At 35.6% G+C, this 20,012-nt stretch overlaps 1 protein-coding gene across 1 annotated transcript; it reads right to left on the bottom strand.

Annotated features, from left to right (window-relative positions):
- Positions 1-5,866: 5,866 nt before the first annotated feature.
- On the bottom strand, positions 5,867-10,109 carry LOC142551199 (transcription factor bHLH104-like). The gene is made up of 5 exons (XM_075660296.1): positions 9,880-10,109; positions 8,555-8,623; positions 7,599-7,676; positions 7,244-7,406; positions 5,867-6,423 (listed from the first exon to the last, which is right to left on the bottom strand). The coding sequence occupies exons 1-5, from the start codon at positions 10,005-10,007 to the stop codon at positions 6,175-6,177; spliced, it is 687 nt and encodes a 228-aa protein (XP_075516411.1). The 5' UTR covers positions 10,008-10,109; the 3' UTR covers positions 5,867-6,174.
- Positions 10,110-20,012: the final 9,903 nt, after the last annotated feature.

The raw sequence follows: 20,012 nt of genomic DNA, 5'->3' as shown, positions 1-20,012 counted from the left end.
GTCCTTCCCACACATATTCGTCTACCATCACCAGCTACTGACCCACTACCGCAATCTCATTCTAAAAGAGTGTCCACCAAGCCTGGTCACCTACGTGACTATCATTGTTTTGCTACTTCTTCATACTCACTCGAGCTGTCTACTGCTCATCCCTTGTCATTGGTTCTTAGCACTCATCGACTTTCACCTTCCTACCGAGCTTTTGTCAACAATATTTCATCCATTCCTGAGCCTAACACATTCTCTCAGGCTATTCAGCACCCGGAATGGTGTCAGGCCATGACTGATGAGTTGAGTGCTTTAGAGAGCAATAACACTTGGACCATTGTTTCCTTGCCTACTGGTAAACATGTTGTTGGCTGCAAATGGGTCTACAAAGCCAAGTTTCTAGCAGATGGGACTCTCGAACGATATAAGGCCTGCTTGGTCGCAAAAGGGTATACAAAACAAGAAGGGGTGGATTATTTTGTGACTTTTTCTCATGTTGCTAAGTTGACCACAGTCCGAACCTTATTAGCTTTAGCAGCCATTCGAGGATGGTACTTGATGCAACTTGATGTAAACAATGCATTTTTTCATGGTGACTTATTTGAGGAGGTTTACATGTCACTTCCTCCCGGGTATGAACGAAAGAGGGAATCATGGCAACCTAATCCTGTTTGCAAGCTACAAAAATCTTTATATGGACTCAAACAAGCCTCTCGGCAATGGTTTGCTAAGTTCTCTTCCACTCTTCTCAAGATTGGCTTCGTTCAATCCCATGCGGACAGTTCCCTATTTGTTCGTACACACGGTGATGTGTTCTTGGCCTTGTTGGTATATGTGGATGACATAGTAATTGCCACAAATAATGACACTGAAGCCGAGAGTTTAAAACTTTTCTTGAACATGCAATTCAAGTTAAAGGACTTGGGCGACTTGAAGTATTTCTTGGGCATTGAGGTAGCCAGATCTTCACGAGGTATATACATATGTCAGCGTCATTACGCACTTCAGTTAGTCACTGAAGCCAGATTCATTGGGAGTAAACCTCGCACAACTCCCATGGATGCCAATTTGAAACTCAGTCAAGATGATGGCGAGTTATTAGCATATCCGTCCATGTATTGTAGGCTTGTAGGAATGCTACTTTACCTCACTATCACACGTCCGGAGTTGGCCTATTCAGTAAACACACTTAGTCAGTTTGTTTCGGCACCACGAACTGCTCATTTGAAATCTGTATATTCAGTTCTAAGATATGTGAAGGGTACAGCAGGTCAGGGCTTGTTCTGTAGTTCGAAAACCGAAGCCAAATTGCATGTGTTCTCGGACTCTATTTGGGCTGCATGTCCTGATTCACGTCGCTCAGTCACTGGATTTTGTGTGATGCTGGGCAGCTCATTAATTTCCTGGAAATCAAAGAAGCAACAAACAGTATCTAAATCTTCTGCTGAAACCGAGTACAGGTCCATGGAAAATGCTACTTGTGAAGCCGTCTGGATGATTTCATTGCTCAGAGATTTGTGCACGGTGGTTGACGTACCAGTGACGCTGTTTTGGGACAATAAAGCAGCCATTTATATAGCATCCAACCATGTATTTCATGAGCGTACAAAACATATTGAAATTGACTGTCAGGCATCATTCGAGTACTGCATGTTGCCTCCCATTTGCAACTTGGAGATATATTCACTAAGGCTCTTCTTCCTACAAAGCTTCGAGCACTGATGGTCAAGATGGGAATTGAAAATATTCACTCCCCATCTTGAGGGAGAATATTAGAAGTCATTTGATGAAACACGTTTTTATCATTAGTCGCATTTGTTCTTCTTTACTGTTGGTATAAATAGGTTGACTTGTGGTAGTTGAGTCTCGTGACTTTCATTTTACAAAATCACAATTTGATATACAGAGAAAGAGCTTTTCTCATTCATCAATGGAGTTTTGCCTCCACATTATGTCTCGCTTTCTTTCTAATATCCTTCTTTCTGCATCATTCACGCCATTCTATGCTGTTACATGTGTGCTCGCATACGAAAAAAGTTTAAAGCCTTGTTGCTTCGTTTATGCTTCGTCTTATTCGTGAAAAAACTGTATTTTATGCATTAAACTCACGTGTTTGATGTTTGGGTGCAAGGGGATGCCGATCTAGGGTCCTAAGGAGCTGTTCATGTCGAGGGTTATGTTAGAATAACCTGAGAGAGCCTTGGTTCAGGTCTATGCAGGGAAAAGCCGTTCGTTCGGGCGCTAGTGCGTTCTTAAGAGCTAGATCGAGGATTGGTTCGGTCTCGGCTGTGCAAGGGGCGTCCCTAGCTCTGGAACAGATCATAGAGGGTCTGAACCATGGCCTAGGTTGCTTCGAACGTGGCTGATACGAGGTTAGGAGCCGCTTGAGCGTTGGACGTTTGGGTGATGTCCGAGTGCCCTTCGTAGGGAGCTAGCGGTCGTGTGTGCTGTGTTTGATGCATGGGTCTGTTGGCTTTGTTCTGGTAGGTCCCCTAGGGTCTGGTCTAGGTCCACAATAGGCTGGTTCATGGTTGGCACGATGGATTAACTTGAGGCGTGAGTTTGGGAGAGAGGTGTGCATGAGGTGTTGAATTGGGATAGGACCGAGAGGTTGGCAAGTTCTAGAAATTCCAGCCGTGGGTTTGGGGGCCTAATGAAATTGTTTTAGGACCTATTGAGTGTTTTTAAGATATGGTAAAAAGTTGGGAAAGTTTCGGTTTAATTTTCGTTCGATTCGGGTTAAAATCGGGACCCCGGTCCAAATTTTAAAACGAATCGGTTAAGTTATGAATTTGGGCTCGAGTTTACGTCTAGGAATACTTTTAAAAATGTTTTGGATTATTTTAAGGAGTTTGGTAGGCTTTGGGTCAATTTTAGATATACAGGGGTGAAATGGTAATTTTTGAGTTCCAGGGGCAAAATGGTAATTTTGCACCCGAGGTGAGATTTTGGTCCTGGCAGCGCTCTGAGCACAAATTTATGACATTTTAAATGTTTATGCATCACGTTCATGATTTTTTTATGGAATTATGATAAATACTTTGCATGCTTGGTTTAAAGGAAAAGTTACGCAAATGTATGTTTTTATTAAGTGATGAAATTGATGAAATTTTTGAACGATGGGAATTGGTTGTGACAGACGATGTATATGTATACGATGACATGAGATATGTTGAGCTGAGGCCCGGGCTCAGTGGGCGGGTAATGCTGTCGCTGATGTCCCCTGCCGCCGGGTACCACGGTTTATAGATGGATCCATCAATAGAGCTGAAACGAAAGTCACAACTAATGAAATGAATTCAATTAAAATAAAATGTATATGTTTATGATGACATGAGATGACATGATTTAACACGTATATGTTGATACGATGATACATGCTATGATTATTACCATGTTTTGAAAGGACACATTTACTTATACGATTTTTACAGCAGACACGAAATGTATGTTGATTAAGATATTTTTCACTGCTGTGTGCTACGTATATGTACTTGTTATTACTGGTACAGGTGTGTTGAGTCTGTAGACTCACTAGGCGTGTGTGATGCAGGTGAGCTTAATGATGAGGAGACTGGAGGTGTCGAACTCTGAGTAGGCAGACCTGGTGGCACAACATGACCCGAGGACTACATGTTTTCTGCACATCATGATTTTATGAGCTTTGGGTAGACACGAGCAGTTTACACGTTTTTATGATACGCTGTTGATTTTCAGGATTTTACTTGTTTATTTTATTTATGCATGATTGTGAGCCGAGTTGGTAATATTTTAAACTGCTATATTTTTATTGTCAAATATTTACGATTATTTTTAAATGACATATTTTTCAGTAGGGTTATATGCATGCAAAATATTTAAATGTTATTTTTTAAATGCGAGCTTAAAAAAATTTATTTCCGCACTTTTAAAATTAGTAGACGTTTCATTTTTTATTTTTCCGCAAATTTTAAATAGTTTAAAAGTACAGTATGTTACAGGTAAAATGATCATTTTACATCCCTGGTAGTTTGAAAGGTCTGGCAATGTCCCGATGAATCATAATACATGCTAAATGATAATTTAGAATGATTATGATGAAAATACGATATTTTTACGATATATATTGAGGCTAAATGATTTTCCCGGAAAATGCTATTTTACGATTTTTTAAAGATACGATATTTTGTAATAAAAGGAAAAGAAAAATATTTTAAAGGATGTAAATTAACTGTGAAAAAGAGGATATGTTGGGGATCCGTTTTAAGAAAGAACAATGAACTTACAAATTTACTAAGAATATCGTGAGGAAAAAGGCCCCGGAAGATGACCGTTTACGAGAGAAGGCCTAAGAAGAAGTCCAACGATCGTATTTTCATATTTGGACACGGTCCAGTGACGAGAGTTGCTGATGCCCCGCCCCCAGGTACTTAGTGTATATAGACTGATCAATCGACCACATGATGACATGATGGAAGATATTCACTTTCAAGGAACAAACTTCACCCAAAATGATACATGATGATGAAAGACTTTATGATTTATGATTATTTACGCTTACAAGTTTTATGCCAGCTTATTTTAAATAAAAATATGATTTTTACATACATGTGCATGTATATGCATTACTTATTATTTACGTTTAGAACGTTTTGAGTTATTAGGCTCACTAGGTTTGAATGGGTTTAAGTAAGGATGATATTGAGGGAGACGATGACGCTTGAGTGGATGGGGCCTGGTAGTACACTCATGAGGAACTTTTATTTTCCGCACTTCTAGATATAAGCTTAAAGTTTTTAAATAAAGTTGAGGATTTATTTTATAAATATTTCATGCTTTGGTTTGAATATTAGAGGTTGATTTTTATTTTAAATTGACGTACGATTTTATGATTGACAATTTATGGATTTTTATTAGTTTATTTATGTTGGATGGTTTTGGAAGTTTAGAAGAAAAAGTTTATAAAAAAATAAAATTTAGTAGTATTTTAAAACTAAAAAAGAAGAGATGTTTCAATTTCTTACCAACATTGCAAACAAATAGCATAATATACAACTCCGTTTCAATGACACTAACCCGTATATGTATGCAATCGGGGAGAGTCATGATGACATTCAACTAATTTTAAAGCAAAAAAAAAAAAATTATAATTTACCATATTTAAACTTTAAAATTTCTTTGCTCCTGTTATCTGCGAAATGAAATGTTTCCTATACCACTTGATGTTCTCTTACCTATGCAAGTAGCCATTTTGACAGTTATCTTTCTTTATTTCTTCGTAATGTTCTTTGTAAGTAAGAACAACGGTATTTATTTGTCATGAAGAAGTAATTGTCCGGTCTGCACTTAGAATTATTGACTAATTAAAGCCAATATCATGGAATTTAGTGCACAACCTTTTTTCATTATTTAAACATTTAACAAACATTCAAGATGTGGTTAATTATTTGAGGCCAACTGAGTTGTCCAACGTTTTGAATAGCTTGATTACAAAAAATATGACGAGGGAGAGTTTCTCGGCAGTTATATATATCAAGTAATGGATGGAGTTTGCATAATCCATTTACAGTTCAATATAGCTTTGTAACTAGCTCGAGTTGGGCAAGAGTTTCTCTTCGGATTTCAGCTTTCCACGCAACGAGTCTTCAAACTAAGTAGGCTGGTAGGAAACACAATTAAGCGCATGCAGGTGTATATGATACACCAGTTCATGTTGATGATGTTGTCAACAGGAAAAATATTATGCAAACAGCAGAAATAAGGTACATACATGGCTGTCCCAATCCTTTTCTTCTTTTTTTGCTGAAAAATTCCGAAAAAACGAAACACCATTTTAACATAAAATGTTTCGCCTTGAAATTGGCCAACGAAACTTCGTTGAAAAGAAAAGGAGATGTAATAAAAATAAAAAGAGTAGAACGCAGGATCCCAAAAATGTCATCCATTTTGTCCCAAATGTTTTTATGCAGCCACTAGCCAACACTAATTATAATTTCTAAAGAAATAGCAGATTAATAAGAGTATTTAAAGAAGATAAACCAGCTTCGCAAGAAGATGATATTTACAAGCATGAGAGAAGATTATTCCCCAATAGTGACCACGAGATAGATTCCATAGTCCATACAATAAGCAACTTCTGCAAGCCAGAGTTGATTCTCAATCCAGATGGGTGCAGCAGACAACTGGTAGAAGCAATTTCTGCAAACATCAAGCAGCAGGTGGCCGGAGTGTAGAATCTTGAGACGTGTCGCATGTATTGGGTGGTAAATAATGCCACATCGGGACAAAACTGTATCCAGGAAACATTGGCATTTTGTTTGCCCCAGCCTGATAAACAGGTGGGTGGGGAGGCATGAACCCAGTAGATGGAACAGCCATGCTTTTTAACTGCTGTTCAATCCTTTCTTTATCAGCCTTAAGCACCAGTTTCTCTTCACGAAGTTCATTTTTCTCAGCCTGCACAAAAACAGAAATTAGAACACAGGGCTCAAAAGGACCTAAATATAGCATTTTCATCCACATGATCACAATGATATATTTGGATAAATTGCATATAAGTCGCATATAGTGTTGAAGAGGCTAAACCTGCAAAAAATCAATTACCTAAATTCTGGAATTTATAGTTTGAACCCCATATTGGCGAATTTTTGTGGGATGTGTGCTTCGTACACGCTTATTCATGAAATTACACCAAATTAAAATTCTCCTAAGTTGAAAAAACATTCTAAATATGATAAAAACATAAATATTTTCCCCCTCATAACATCTCAAAAGTTCCAAATCTATTTATAGAGAGATTGGAGCAAGGAAGAAAATAACTATATTTAAGTTTTTGCAATATCCATAATGATACTTTCGGCTTTGAAAATTCTAATTTCAGGATATTTCTTGCATAGACATTTGAAAAATTAGTGTAATTATTAAAAATGCAGCGAGGTTGCAACTATAAATTTAAAAACAAAATGGGGTTTTACCTCATGGTTTGTAAGCATCACATAGGGGATTTATACATAATTCACACTACACAATAAGATTAAGATAGTGTTTTAACAGAACCTTTCAATACATGTTCAAGACGGTAAGGCTACTGTTAAAATATGCATAATAGGTTTTCTTTTTCCATGAAGTAAAGCTTTTTCAATGCTTCAATACCCTACACTACAAAATTTTCGAGGGGAGGCTTTCTTTATCAGTCTTTTTCAAAGCATTTGAAGACAATTAAGGGAACCAAAATTCACATTCATGGTTAGTATGCAACACAACTATCATCTCTAACCTTCAAAGTTTTGATTTCTTCCAAAAGCTTTTCATTCATCTCACTGTACTCTTGGGATTCAGTTTTTAGCTGGCCTAGAGTTCTTATAGTATCACCGATAATGGCTAATTTGTCTGTTTTCATAGGTCTTCCAGGTTCCAATATAGCTGACAGCTCCGCAAACCTGCAGGACCAACAATATTGTATACGTTAATATATTAATATTCCCATTTTCTTTAATTAACTCTATTTAAATTAAAGGACTGCCACAATGATAATTATGATTTTTCAAGAGGAAGTAAACATGGTAGCGCACACATCGTCATCGTTTAGTGAAACAAAGTTAAATGACAATAGGGAAAGATAGTATTTTTACCTATCATTCAATTTTTCTCTCCTCATTTTCTCACGGCATGCTTTAGTTTCTCCGCCACCGCATGGTTCGGTGCGTCCCCTGCACAGTAGTACAACACCCAAACAATTAAAAATAACCTAATAAAAAAACAAGCAACCTATGATCGCTTTTGATTTTTAATATCAATAAAAAGGCATGGTTTCAATCATATCACGGTAAAATAAATCAAACAAATCCATGAATTTCGACTCAGAAGATATTATTTCATGTTTTCGCACACTAAAATTATTTCACTCAAGGTTTATAATTTAAGAAAGTGGAAGCTTGTACTGATATCAGTAAAACAAGATTAAATTATTCAATATCACATGGAGAAGAGATTGTATTTCAGATCTGCAACACTCAGTTGAATTCTATTCAACTTTAATCACGTATAACTTTTTTCATTCATATTGTATAGGGTCAAAACCGTTTTGGTCTCTTGTGTTTGCGATGTGCTAAAAAAGGTCTCTGAACTTATCGATTTTAGACATTTTTGTTCCCCAATGGTAATTCATCGTTCAAAACTAACAGAAGAGGGGGCCAAAATATTTTGTTCCCAAACAATGGGGACCAAATGGTTTTAACCCTAAACAATAAGAACGAAAAAGATATAATTATCTTGTATAAAGAATTAACTAATTTTGGGAAGATATTGGGCACGCTCAGTACACACAGCCTTTTCCGATAGTTTTACTGTTGGGAACTAAAAACATCCAAAATTCATAAATCAATGTATCTTTTTGGCAAATTGCAAGAAAGAAGGACAAAAAAGGTTTTAGGCCCTAACAATAGGGAAGAAAATTATTATCCAGTGAATTTTGTTAAATATATTTAATGAAAAACATATGTATAAAAGGTCATCAGTAAACTTTCTCAACACATGAAACATAACAACATGAACCTTACTAAAAATAGAAACAACTATTCATAGTTACCTCTTCCTAGTACATTCGTTAACTTGAGAAAAACTACCACCACTGGAGACATCAGTCGCCACAGCAGCACTGCAACAAAATAATCAATCATATCAAGGACCAACATTTTGCAAGATTTTTCCTTAACCTACAATTTAGGGTTAAATAACAGTGAAGCCAACAAAAATCTCTATTAGCATAATCATCAGGGTTTTATTGACGTAATCATTGGGATTCTAGAATCATTGACCGTTGATTATTGTGATTTCATTGTAATTGTATAGTTTTTCACTTTTATAATCTCAACTATATTGTATAATAAATTTACTTCCTTATGTAACTATCAGATATACAATCTTTTGTTCATAATATGAGATCCAAGCCTTTCTGAATCTCCTTGTTTTGTTCAAGTACCTCTCTTCTGTCACTGTTTTCATTTAAAACACTATCCTTGCTTTGTCTGTTTCGGTCAATAATAATATGAATATGTTTGTTCAACATTCTATCATAAGATGGAAAAAAATGATCTTCTGAATTCAATTACCAGCGTCTAGACTGGATCAAACCACATGTTAGTTCAAGGTATGAGAAGTTTTTGACTGGATAAAAGCTTTAGCATATCATTTTACTAGACATATTTTTAAACCTGCACGAGAGAAAGATGACTCCGACAGAGTCTAATGAACGACTTGAAGATTGGGATAGGACGAAAAACCACCGGATCATCACATGGCTTTTTAACACCTCTATTTCGGTTCTCAATTATTTCTCGCGTCTCTATTATGGGGACAAAACCATTTGAGCCCCCTTAGTTGCGGTGTGCTAAAAATGTTCCTCCATTTAATAGGTTTTGATACGTCAGCTAGAAGTAATTTGTCCCAGATATAATCAATTCTCCGTAACTTAATTCAATTTCAAACTTCCCTAGAATTGAACTACAGATTTTGAAAAATTCCGCTCCTTTCACATTGCTATCTGATTTTCCATCTGTTAGACCAATAAAAACAATAAAGCACAAAAAATCCTTCAATTTTTCAATTATCGAAAAAAAATCCGGGCTCAGATCAGCAAGGCAAGCAGAATGGTCGCCCCCTCAACTAAATAAACCATAATTTTCTAAAATATGGAACTTTAACACCAAGCCCGCTCCTCGAATTTTCCGGTTCATCTCAGAATTAGACATCCCCAAATATATAACATAAATCTCTAGAAAATAACCACAACCATTACGGCATTCGAAACCATAGCACTGACGATTAAAAAAAACATGAATAAATTAGCAGCTCCATAAAACAAGAGACAACACAAACCCATTCAATGAACACAAAATCCAACAAATAACCAACCTTTGCAGCTGAATCTGAGGGCTATTCCAACAAAGATCCGCGGGCGCGATGCCATCCAGGAGTTCGCCGTAATCTATCAAGTCACACCAGCCATTCCCATCAAACGAATCCAGCGGGAGATTATCCATTCTCCCTGCGAAAACTTGGAGAAAAACAATGGCGGATTCAATCTCTCGAAATCGAAATTGGGAATTGGAATCCTCGGTTTTTTTTATAAATATACAGTAAAATAAATAAAATGATGTAAATAATAATGGGGAATAAAGAAATTTCTGATGTTTGAGAATCAGCCAATGAAATGGCAACACGTGGAGAGATGGAATCAATGGCCCATTTGGTCGTCGCGTATAATATTTGGGAAAAAGGAGTTGAAAGGACAGGAGAGTTGACAAGTCCATACAAAAACTATTATTTCTAGCGGATTATCCAAGTAGAAAAATTTGAGAATAAAGTAAAATTTTTTAAAAAATTAAATTAAAATTACTATTTTTAAATGATGGGAGAAAAATAAAATATAAAAAATATTGTATATATAGTTGAATGACTAGAATGTGTTTTGAGAATTATAAAAAAATTCTATAACAATGCCAAAATTAGTATAAAGGGTTTAACTTTAATAAATATTGGGGTTGACACATACACATTACTTCTGTAGCATAATACATAAATATTATGTATGAAGTGAATGTTATATATTTGTATATTAAATTTTTTTAATATAAATTATGTTTTAATAAAAAGCAAAGATTTTAAAATATATAATATTAAAGACCTTCCTAGTCCATCCCTCACGAGCCATGCACGAGGACGTGCATGGTTTTCTAATATATCTCACGGTCGCGGCTAGGTGATGCCCTAGCTGTGCGCACTTCATCTTCTAGCCTCCCCAGCATTGCGTGGACCACCATAACTCGAGGCTAGGAGCCTCAGGAGCCCTTACCCTGGCCTTGAAAGCAGCCCGCACAGCCCCTTTCCTTTATCCCATAAAAACTGTACGCCCTTGCCCTACAAGCCCCTGGCCGATCGGTCCTCATTGCTGCACCACGTCCGGCCTCACCCTTGCATCTAAGGACCCTTAATCATGTGGAAAAATATTCCTTAGTTTTCTTACCATGGCAGCCCCTTTATGCATCCTTAGCAAAAGTTTTACATTATGAAATCATGAGTTCTAAGCATATCATGGCATAAAAACGAAAATAATACAAGGGTTTCAAAAAATTTCATGCAAATTTGCCTCAAACATATAATTTGATGTGATAGATGAGAAAAATGAGATTAAGATGTGAAACACATTGTGTACTCCAGCTAGCATTGGTGACAACGCCACTCTATATGCTAATGTTCTAATCTTCTCCAAAATCTCGAACGAACCTATGAACATCGGACTAAGTTTGCATTTCTTGCCAAATCTCGTAATACCCTTCATAGATTCTACTTTCACAAATACGTGGTCACTCACTGCAAACTCTAGTTCTCTTCGTCGCTTATCCGCGTAGCTCTTTTATCGGCTTTCTGCAGTCTTCATCCTATCTTGGATTTTGACTACTAGCTTCGCTGTTTGCTTGATCAAGTCCAGACCAAATTCCCTTCTTTCACCAACCACGTCTCAATGTATAGGAAATCTACACTTCCTTCCATATAGTGCCTCGTAAGGAGTCATTCCTATAGACGATTGGTAGCTATTATTGTAGGTGAACTCCACTAGAGGTAGCTTCGGTTTCCAATGTAAGGCCCGAGAAGTTGATTATTGTAATCTAATATGAATTGTGGATAATCGAGATGTGATTATAGACAGGACGGATCAGACCCGGATTTCATATTAATTTGCGGTTATTGATTTATGGATTGATATGATTATGAAAGGGCCCAACCGAGACACGAAATGAGATTGCATGTGATGATATATGTGCGAGGACAGTACCCCTCGCGCATATGCACGGCACTGATGCGCGCATATACGCGAGGCAGGTAGAGGACCTCGCGCATATGCACGAGACAGGGCGCGCATATGCGCGAGGAGGTGCATTGACGAATGCTATGTCCAGAGAACCTCGCGCATATGCGCGACGATGGTGCGCGCATATGCGCGAGATGCTGAAGAGAAGCCTGCCGAGACCAGTAGGTCTCGCGCATATGCACCGATTGAGATCGCGCATATGCGCGAGACGTGCTGCACAAAGGAGTGAGCCACGTTTTGCTGAGACATGCATGATATATATATATATACATATATATACATATATATATATATATATATATCCTTTCCTTTATTCAGTGGTCGGGAGAAGAAAACGCAAATCCAGGGAAGGGCTTGAATTTCTTAGACTTAGGATTTGATTTACGAACAATCCGTCCGTCTGATTTGGAATCCGACTTCAGTACTGTGTTTCTATCGACGGAGGCTTCAACTGGACGTAACTTTTGTTATGTTTTGATATGATTTGAAATTATGATACTGCCAGAATCGGATATGATTGATATATGATGTTCTTGACATAGTAGACATCGTATAATCGAAACCGGATCGAAGAACAGATACCGTATGAAATTGTTATGATTTTTAGAACTGATATGATCGAGATTGTACAGATTTGAGATTATGATCTATTATTGTTGAGATTATGGGTTGTACCGATATTGATTATGAGCCGTGTTATTATATTTGTGATATTGAGATTAACGGGGTTACTGAGATTGTATTGTTATTCCGTCGAAACATCAGTAGATTGATATTAATCAGATTCGCTATTGATTGAGATTGTATCGTTGTATAGTTGACATTGATCAGATTATGTCTAGATTTGAGTATTGATCAGAACAGGTCTTGAATTGAGTTGTACATTGACACAGTATATTCGATATTGTCATTGCCAGATTGAATATGGACAGAGTTGAATTTGAGACTTCGACTTCATCAGGCCGAGAAGATAAAGGTATAAATCAATGTTGAATCGGGAGATACAACTCGAGTCAGATTGGACTGGAGTTTCCCTAAACCACATACTAGATTGTTTATGCTTTGAGATGTTTATATTTTGTCTATTGAATTATAGAAATGCACTTAAGATAGATGAGTCCTTGGCAGAGCAGCCAAGTTACTAGATGTTCGGTGCTATCGAATTGCTTAGGAGAAGATCGATTCCTATTGTAGATGTTCGATACAGAATGGACCGAAGTCTAGGAATAAGACGTACCGCCACCCCGTTTGGGAGAGTAGGTGGGAGATTTGTTACGTCTTATTCACACCGGGATCCCTAGACTTAGATTTGAGTCTAGTCAAGAGTTTTATCTGTATTCACTAATGTGTCATAAAATCATGATTCATGTTCTTGATACATGGTTTATGTTTGTATATGATCTTATGCATTGCATGTATACATATTTTACACTGGGATTTATTCTCACCGGAGTTTTCGGCTGTTGTCGTGTTTGTATATGTGCATGGCAACAGGTGAGACATGATCAGTACCGAGAAGAGCTTGAACGAATGATGATTAGCGTGGTGATCCGGGCCTAGATATGAAACTGGTGGTTTATTCCTAGACGTGTAGTAATGGAAAACAAACACTAGTTAGATGGTTGTAAATGGAATAACTTTGCAAGTTGATCATGTATTGTAGATTTTACAATTGATCGTGTATAATAAGTAAAATTCGCTTGTTGTATGCTTGTATACATTTTGGTTAGTAATGCTTTGTATATAAGAAAATTTTTTTTTAACCAAAGTAGTATACATAATTGATCCAATTAGTCCCAATGATTGAAGAAGACAAGTTAGCACCCGGGTCCCCTTGATCCAATTAGTCCCAATGATTGAAGAAGAGAAGTTAGCACACGGGTCCCCACATCCAACTTCCTTGAAAATCGATCACACAAGCTCGGAGTAGATCCTCCGAAATTTGAATCACCCTTTCTGACTGACCATCGGTTTGAGGACGGAATGTTTTACTGAATAACAACTTTGTCCTCATCGCTGCATGTAGACTCTTCCAGAAAGATGATGTGAACCTTGGATCTCGGTCAAAAACAATAGAAACTGGAATCCCATGCAGTCGAACTATCTCTCGAATATATAGCTCTGCTTAATGTGTCATGGTGAATGTCGTCTTGATAAGTAGAAAGTGCGCTGATTTCGTAATATGATCAACTATCACCCAAATACCGTTGAATCCCTTAATATTCTTTGGCAAATTCCACCACAAAATCCATGGTAATATTTTCCCATTACCACTCGGGAATAGGAAGTTGCTTAAGCTTTTCAGCTGGCCTCTGATGCACGGCTTTAACTTGTTGTCATGTCAAACACTCGGACACAAAATGTAAGATGTCTCGCTTCATGCTCGGCCACCAATACAATAACTGCAGATCATTGTACATCTTCGTGCTTCCAAGATGAATGGAGTACGCAATATTATGAGCTTCTTTCATAATGACTTCTCTCAAAGAATCGCCACTAGGAACCCAAAGTCGATCTCGATACCCAACTATGCCATCCTTCTCGGAATACAGCTTCCGACCCTTAGCTTCATCTCTTAGTATCCACTTTTGCAACTGCTCATCAAAAGACTGCACCTGTAACGTATCGTACTTTTAAACTTCTTTAAAATTTGCGGAAAAATAAAAATTTCTTAATTAAATAGAAACCTTCAAATTGCGATAACAATAAACTGATCATTCAAAATATTTTCAACGAAAAGATCACAAATAAAGTTTACTAAAAACACTTATCTAAATATCGTAAATAATAACGTAAAATCAGAATATTTGAAACATTGCATAATTTCTTAAAAACATGGGTGGTCCTCGGGTTTAGCCTCCTGCTCAGTACAAGCCGGCTCATTGGTCCCCACCCCTCGTCTCCTAAATGTCATCATCACCTACATCGATCAAGTCTAGTGAGTCTAAAGACTCAACATGTATAAACTGGAGATAGCAAGTACTACATAATAAAACCACATGCATCTTTAAAGTAGGGCTTACATACTTGAAACTTGAACGTAATAGCATAAACATACTTGAAACTTGAATGTAGTAGCATAAACGTAAACGTGCCATCATCATAAAACTTTTCTTAAACATACTTGCATCATACATACTTGAGCATACATAACATCATTTTGCATAGAAATATGTTTCAAAGCAAGTTACCCATACATAAATGCGCCTGATCAGACTAAACCACAGTACTGGGCTGACAGGAAAATCCACTGCCACATACATGAGATCCCTGGTCATGCTTTACCAGGTGGATTGGTCCATGGTCATGCTTTACCGCTTTCCAATCCTGATCTAAACCCGATAATGCTTTACAGGGGTGGAGAGGTCCTCGGCCACGTTCACCGACTTCCAAACCCGTTCATAATTTGGTCACAAGACATTTAGCATACCTCAAAAATATAAAAATATTTTCTTTTGCACGTCAAACATACTTGCTTGGCGTTGAGGGATTCGTTGGATCTCGCTTGGGGCCATTTGCACGTACTAACATGAGTTCAAACACTTATCTTTCATAACTTAGACGTATTAATCATGCTCACACCCAAAATGACAAATTTCCTTATGAAGTTCTAAATCTCTCGGAACTTGACCTCGTTCAATTATCGTACTGAATCATTACATCAAACCCCAAAAAAATCAAAAAAAAAAAAATTAAAAAGGAGTACACGGACCCCGTGTAAGGGTCCGGGTAGGTGCTGGAAATCCATATTTCGAAGGAAAAAGGGCACGGAACCCATGTAAGGGTCCGACTTCAGGTCCGTGTAGGTGCTGGAATTGTGAACAAACGGAATTCTCTACACTTGTGACTTAATCCTACTCACTCGATCATAAGGACCGTGAACCAACACCTCAAGACCCATCCTAGGATGCTAAGGCACTGATTCAAACTCAAACAAACACCTCAAAACAACTACGCATCACAAAAAACGCAACTCAATCCGTGAACATGACATCTGACACCAAAACGCATCCTACGACTTCTAATGCAGACAATTGCCTGTCGATGCAAACCGACACAGCAAAATCAATCCCAACATCATACTCAACATACTTAAACTTAGCAGCGAACACCTGTCGATCCCCAACAAAGCCTGCAACAATAAAACTTCAAGAACACCTCAAGAACGCATTTTTCAGAAAAACACAGTTTGAGCAGTCCCACGAAAACGATCATAACTCACTCATTTATTATCCAAATATTTCAAAGTTACTGTCAGATCGAAAGTATTGAAAATTTCTATGTTTTATAAGTTGAAACTTTTTCCGGAAAATCGACCAAAAAGTCGCAGTAATTAAAATGACAGCACATTTTGAGTTTTAGATCTAAAAACGTTTTAAAAATCGATCCAACAAATTTATGCTCAAACTTTGTACATCATACATGGATTTTTACTCATAATAATCATCACAACACATAATATGACGAGATCAACGCAGGAATAATAGAATATATGTGCCTTTAATCTTTAAAGTTACCGAAACGACGACACCGAAGCGCTGAAGATGCGAAGGTTGATCCGGAACGACTTGTGGCTCGATTTTCTTGAAGAAATCTGTTGCGACTTTGATTGTTGCACTCCCAAGAGCAGGATGTCCACAAGTAGTATAATTCGGTGAGTCCGAATATCGTATCCACAGGGAAGCTAAGGTAATTACAAGTTTACTACAATGTCTTTTATTTATTTTTTCTTTTAGTTGTTTGAATCTTTAATTGGTAACTTTTAAGTGTACAAATTTTAATTTAAGTAGTTGATATTAAAGGATCCACTCTTGTTATTTTAATAAAGTTAACATTAACGAACATTATTAAAAACCACTTAATAAAATGGTTCCAATATATTAAATAATCATATTTATATTATGTTATATAGTATTATCTTATAAGTATATAATATATACCAAAACTTATAAATGTTGTCAAGTATTTATTGTGCTATATATATTTGTAAACACTAAATCAAGGTTCCCACTTTAAATGGTTGGTAAAACCAAACTAACATTTAAATGGTACCAAGAAATTAATATTATGATATATTTATATATAGTAAATCAAGGTTCCCACTTTAAATGGTTGGTAAAACCAAACAAACATTTAAATGGTTCCAAGAATTTAGTGTAACATATAGCAACAATAAATCAAAACTCCCACTTATAAGTAGGGTATAAAAATGCTTAAAAAAATAAATATAACATAAACAATAAATAATGATTAAATAATATAAAACATAGATTCTTACCTTTTAGTAACTTTATTATCATGCCAAGAGTTTCACCTTTTCATCTCAACTTTAGGAAGTTAGCTATTCATTATTCAAAGTGTAAAACTTTGAATATGAAATTAACATGCTAATTATATTTAAATGAAGAAATAAAAGAAAAATATAGAGATAAATATTATGAATCGAAGGTTTGTTCATAGAATGAGGGATATCTCAATACATTACAATGCACCCCTACTTATAACCAAATTTGGGTAGACAACCACAAATAAAATATTATTTTTTTACACATAAGTCTTCATTGGTGTTCCAATATATTATATTATATTACACATCACTTTTGAAAATCTTCTTCTCCAAATTTGCTTCTTCTCATAAAAAGAAACATGTGGATAATTGAGTTGTCTAGTTGTGGTATTTTTTTCAAACTATTTGACCAAGTAATTTGAAAGATATGGTCAAAATACTAGAGCATGGTAAAACTGCCACTCCTTTGGTAACTTTATTTGTTGCTTAATTTGATCCCAAATGTGAAAGGATTTTTATCTCATGCTTGCCACCAATATTGTAGATATTAACATCAACTTTCTACAGGTCCAAGAATCATCTTAATCCCATTTGCAACGCCAAGTTTATTCTTGTTTTATCGAACCTGTAAAAAATAGTAAAAACTTATAATTACACAACAACTTATATTTTATACAATTTATTATAAAACATATAATATTTAAACATTTAATAAAACAAAAACTATATATTTATATTATAAAACATTTAATTAATGTACAATTTTTATGTTTATCACACCTCCCAACCAGCTTATTGCTAGTCCCTAGCAATTTAAGCATTAATAGCAATACAAAACATATTGATTAATTTAAATAGAAATGTAATCAAAACTATCTAAGTGTTTAAATTAAATTTGAAAACTGTCAAAGTTATATCAAGATCATCATAATTATAATTTATGAAATAATTTAGATGATCAATTCAAAGCTTATTTCAGGTAGTTAAATGTACACGGTCTTCAAAAATTCCTAGTAAGAGTCTCAACTCCATATCTCACAGGTTAATAAATGTTTTAATTTACGGCAACGATTTCTCTCATGGAGTTGGAATACAGATAAATGCTCAGAAAAATTGTTTACAGAATGTAGACAGACAAACGAGCCAAACTAATCAAAAGATAGAAAATCCATTGATTCAAAATCTAGTTGTTCTTATTATATATTTTTTCCTGATATATTTTTTTTTCATAACATCATGGAATCAGACTAAGTTTATGCTTCTTGACCACATATTTATTTAATTTGTACAATAAATTTCTCTCTTTTTTTATGAGAGATATATGGGTCGTAGCATATAACTTAAAAATTACATAGATCTTCAATATCTTTCTTGTTGTATTTTTCTCCTTCTTTTTTATCAGGAAATATAATTTTTTTTTCAAAATAAGAACTCAAGATTTGAACAATAGATAGTCTCTCTCATGATCAATAAAGGCTCGAAAGCTGTTTTCTCAGTCCTCTCCACTCACTCACAAAATATGTATGAGTTTAAAATTTTAGGCACTCTTATAAGGTATATCTTGGGCCATATACTTTAATACCTGATTTTATCACAATGGATAATCACTCAAAAAGATTTCATAAATTATATTTTTATATTGATCAGAATATTAAAATTGACTTTTTTTTCAAATAAAAATTTAAACATTCTTAAATAGATTAATGCATGTTCTAATTTAAATCTTTCAAACATGTAATGTATGATATTTTTGCAAAAATTACTAAGATACAAACAATAAACATGATTTTATTTTAAAATAATATATATTTTTTTATTTTTTTTTAATTTTATTTTTTATAAGTTTGTTCTCCCCTCAATCAGAATATGACATTGTCCCTAATGTCAAAATAACTATTAATAAAGAGTACATAATGAAAGAGATATCACCTAGAACTTTATTGAAGATAACAAACTGAAACAAACGCAAACCAATCCACGACTTTTGAATCAATGATCCAACTTCATTTTCTTATTGCTTGATTGCGACCAATTGATCTTTGTTATCATCGGATCAGGCTTATGAACAAAAGCTTCCAAATCATCAATTAATTGGTCGGCAGTCGAAGCACACAGATGAGCATCCGTCGTGAATTTTCTGAAATGAAATTCTGTTCCACAGCTTTATCAAGAAATGTCAACAAACTGTCATAATAATTATTGATATTCAACAAGCCCACAGGTTTATTATGGATATTAATTTGTGCCCAAGAAATAGTGTGAAAAATTTCTTCTAATGTACCAAAACCACCTGGTAGTGCGATAAAAGCATCAGAATTTTCAATCATTTGAGTGATTCTTTCATACATAGAAAAAACTTTTAATTCCTCCCCAATCGTAACATGTGTAATATTTCCTTCAGCTAAAACTGTAGGAATAATACCCAAAACCTAACTACCTCCAAAATGAGCAGATGTTGAAACAGATCCCATTAACCAAATATTACCTCCCCCATATACCAAGTGAATTTTTCTCTCAGCCAATATCTTTCCAAGATTATTCACTGCTTCTACAAACACTTCATTTTTTCCAGGACTCGACCCACAAAATACACAAATATTTTTCAATGTATGTGCAGAGGATCCAGCCATGTTTTTACTTTCTTTTTTTTTTGTCTGCGAAAATAGAGAGAAAGATGAGAGATTTTATAGGGGTAATATGTTATCATGACAAAACTATGGGTCACAGCTGTAAACATTATAAATAGTAAAAACAATAATGACACACATGCATATCAACAGTAGTGTGATTGTGGCTCACAATTTTCCTCTGGTTTTACGTCGAGAAACGGCTTCAACGCCTTCTATGAGTCGAGGATATGCTTCCCATCCAATTTTCTTATAAATTGGC

Source organism: Primulina tabacum, chromosome 7, assembly GCF_025594145.1.
Source record: "Primulina tabacum isolate GXHZ01 chromosome 7, ASM2559414v2, whole genome shotgun sequence".
In the NCBI taxonomy this organism is placed as follows: domain Eukaryota; kingdom Viridiplantae; phylum Streptophyta; class Magnoliopsida; order Lamiales; family Gesneriaceae; genus Primulina; species Primulina tabacum.
This window is presented reverse-complemented; position numbering and strand designations above follow the sequence as displayed.

What these genes read in the sequence shown, in the direction of transcription:
- LOC142551199 (XM_075660296.1), bottom strand. Translation starts at nt 10,007, where the DNA reads ATGGATAATCTCCCGCTGGATTCGTTTGATGGGAATGGCTGGTGTGAC. An exon ending in AACGAATGTACTAGGAAGAG is followed by an intron (nt 7,677 to 8,554) that starts GTAACTATGAAT and finishes ACTACTGTGCAG; the next exon opens with GGGACGCACCGAACCATGCG. An exon ending in AAGAAATCAAAACTTTGAAG is followed by an intron (nt 6,424 to 7,243) that starts GTTAGAGATGAT and finishes GTTTTTGTGCAG; the next exon opens with GCTGAGAAAAATGAACTTCG.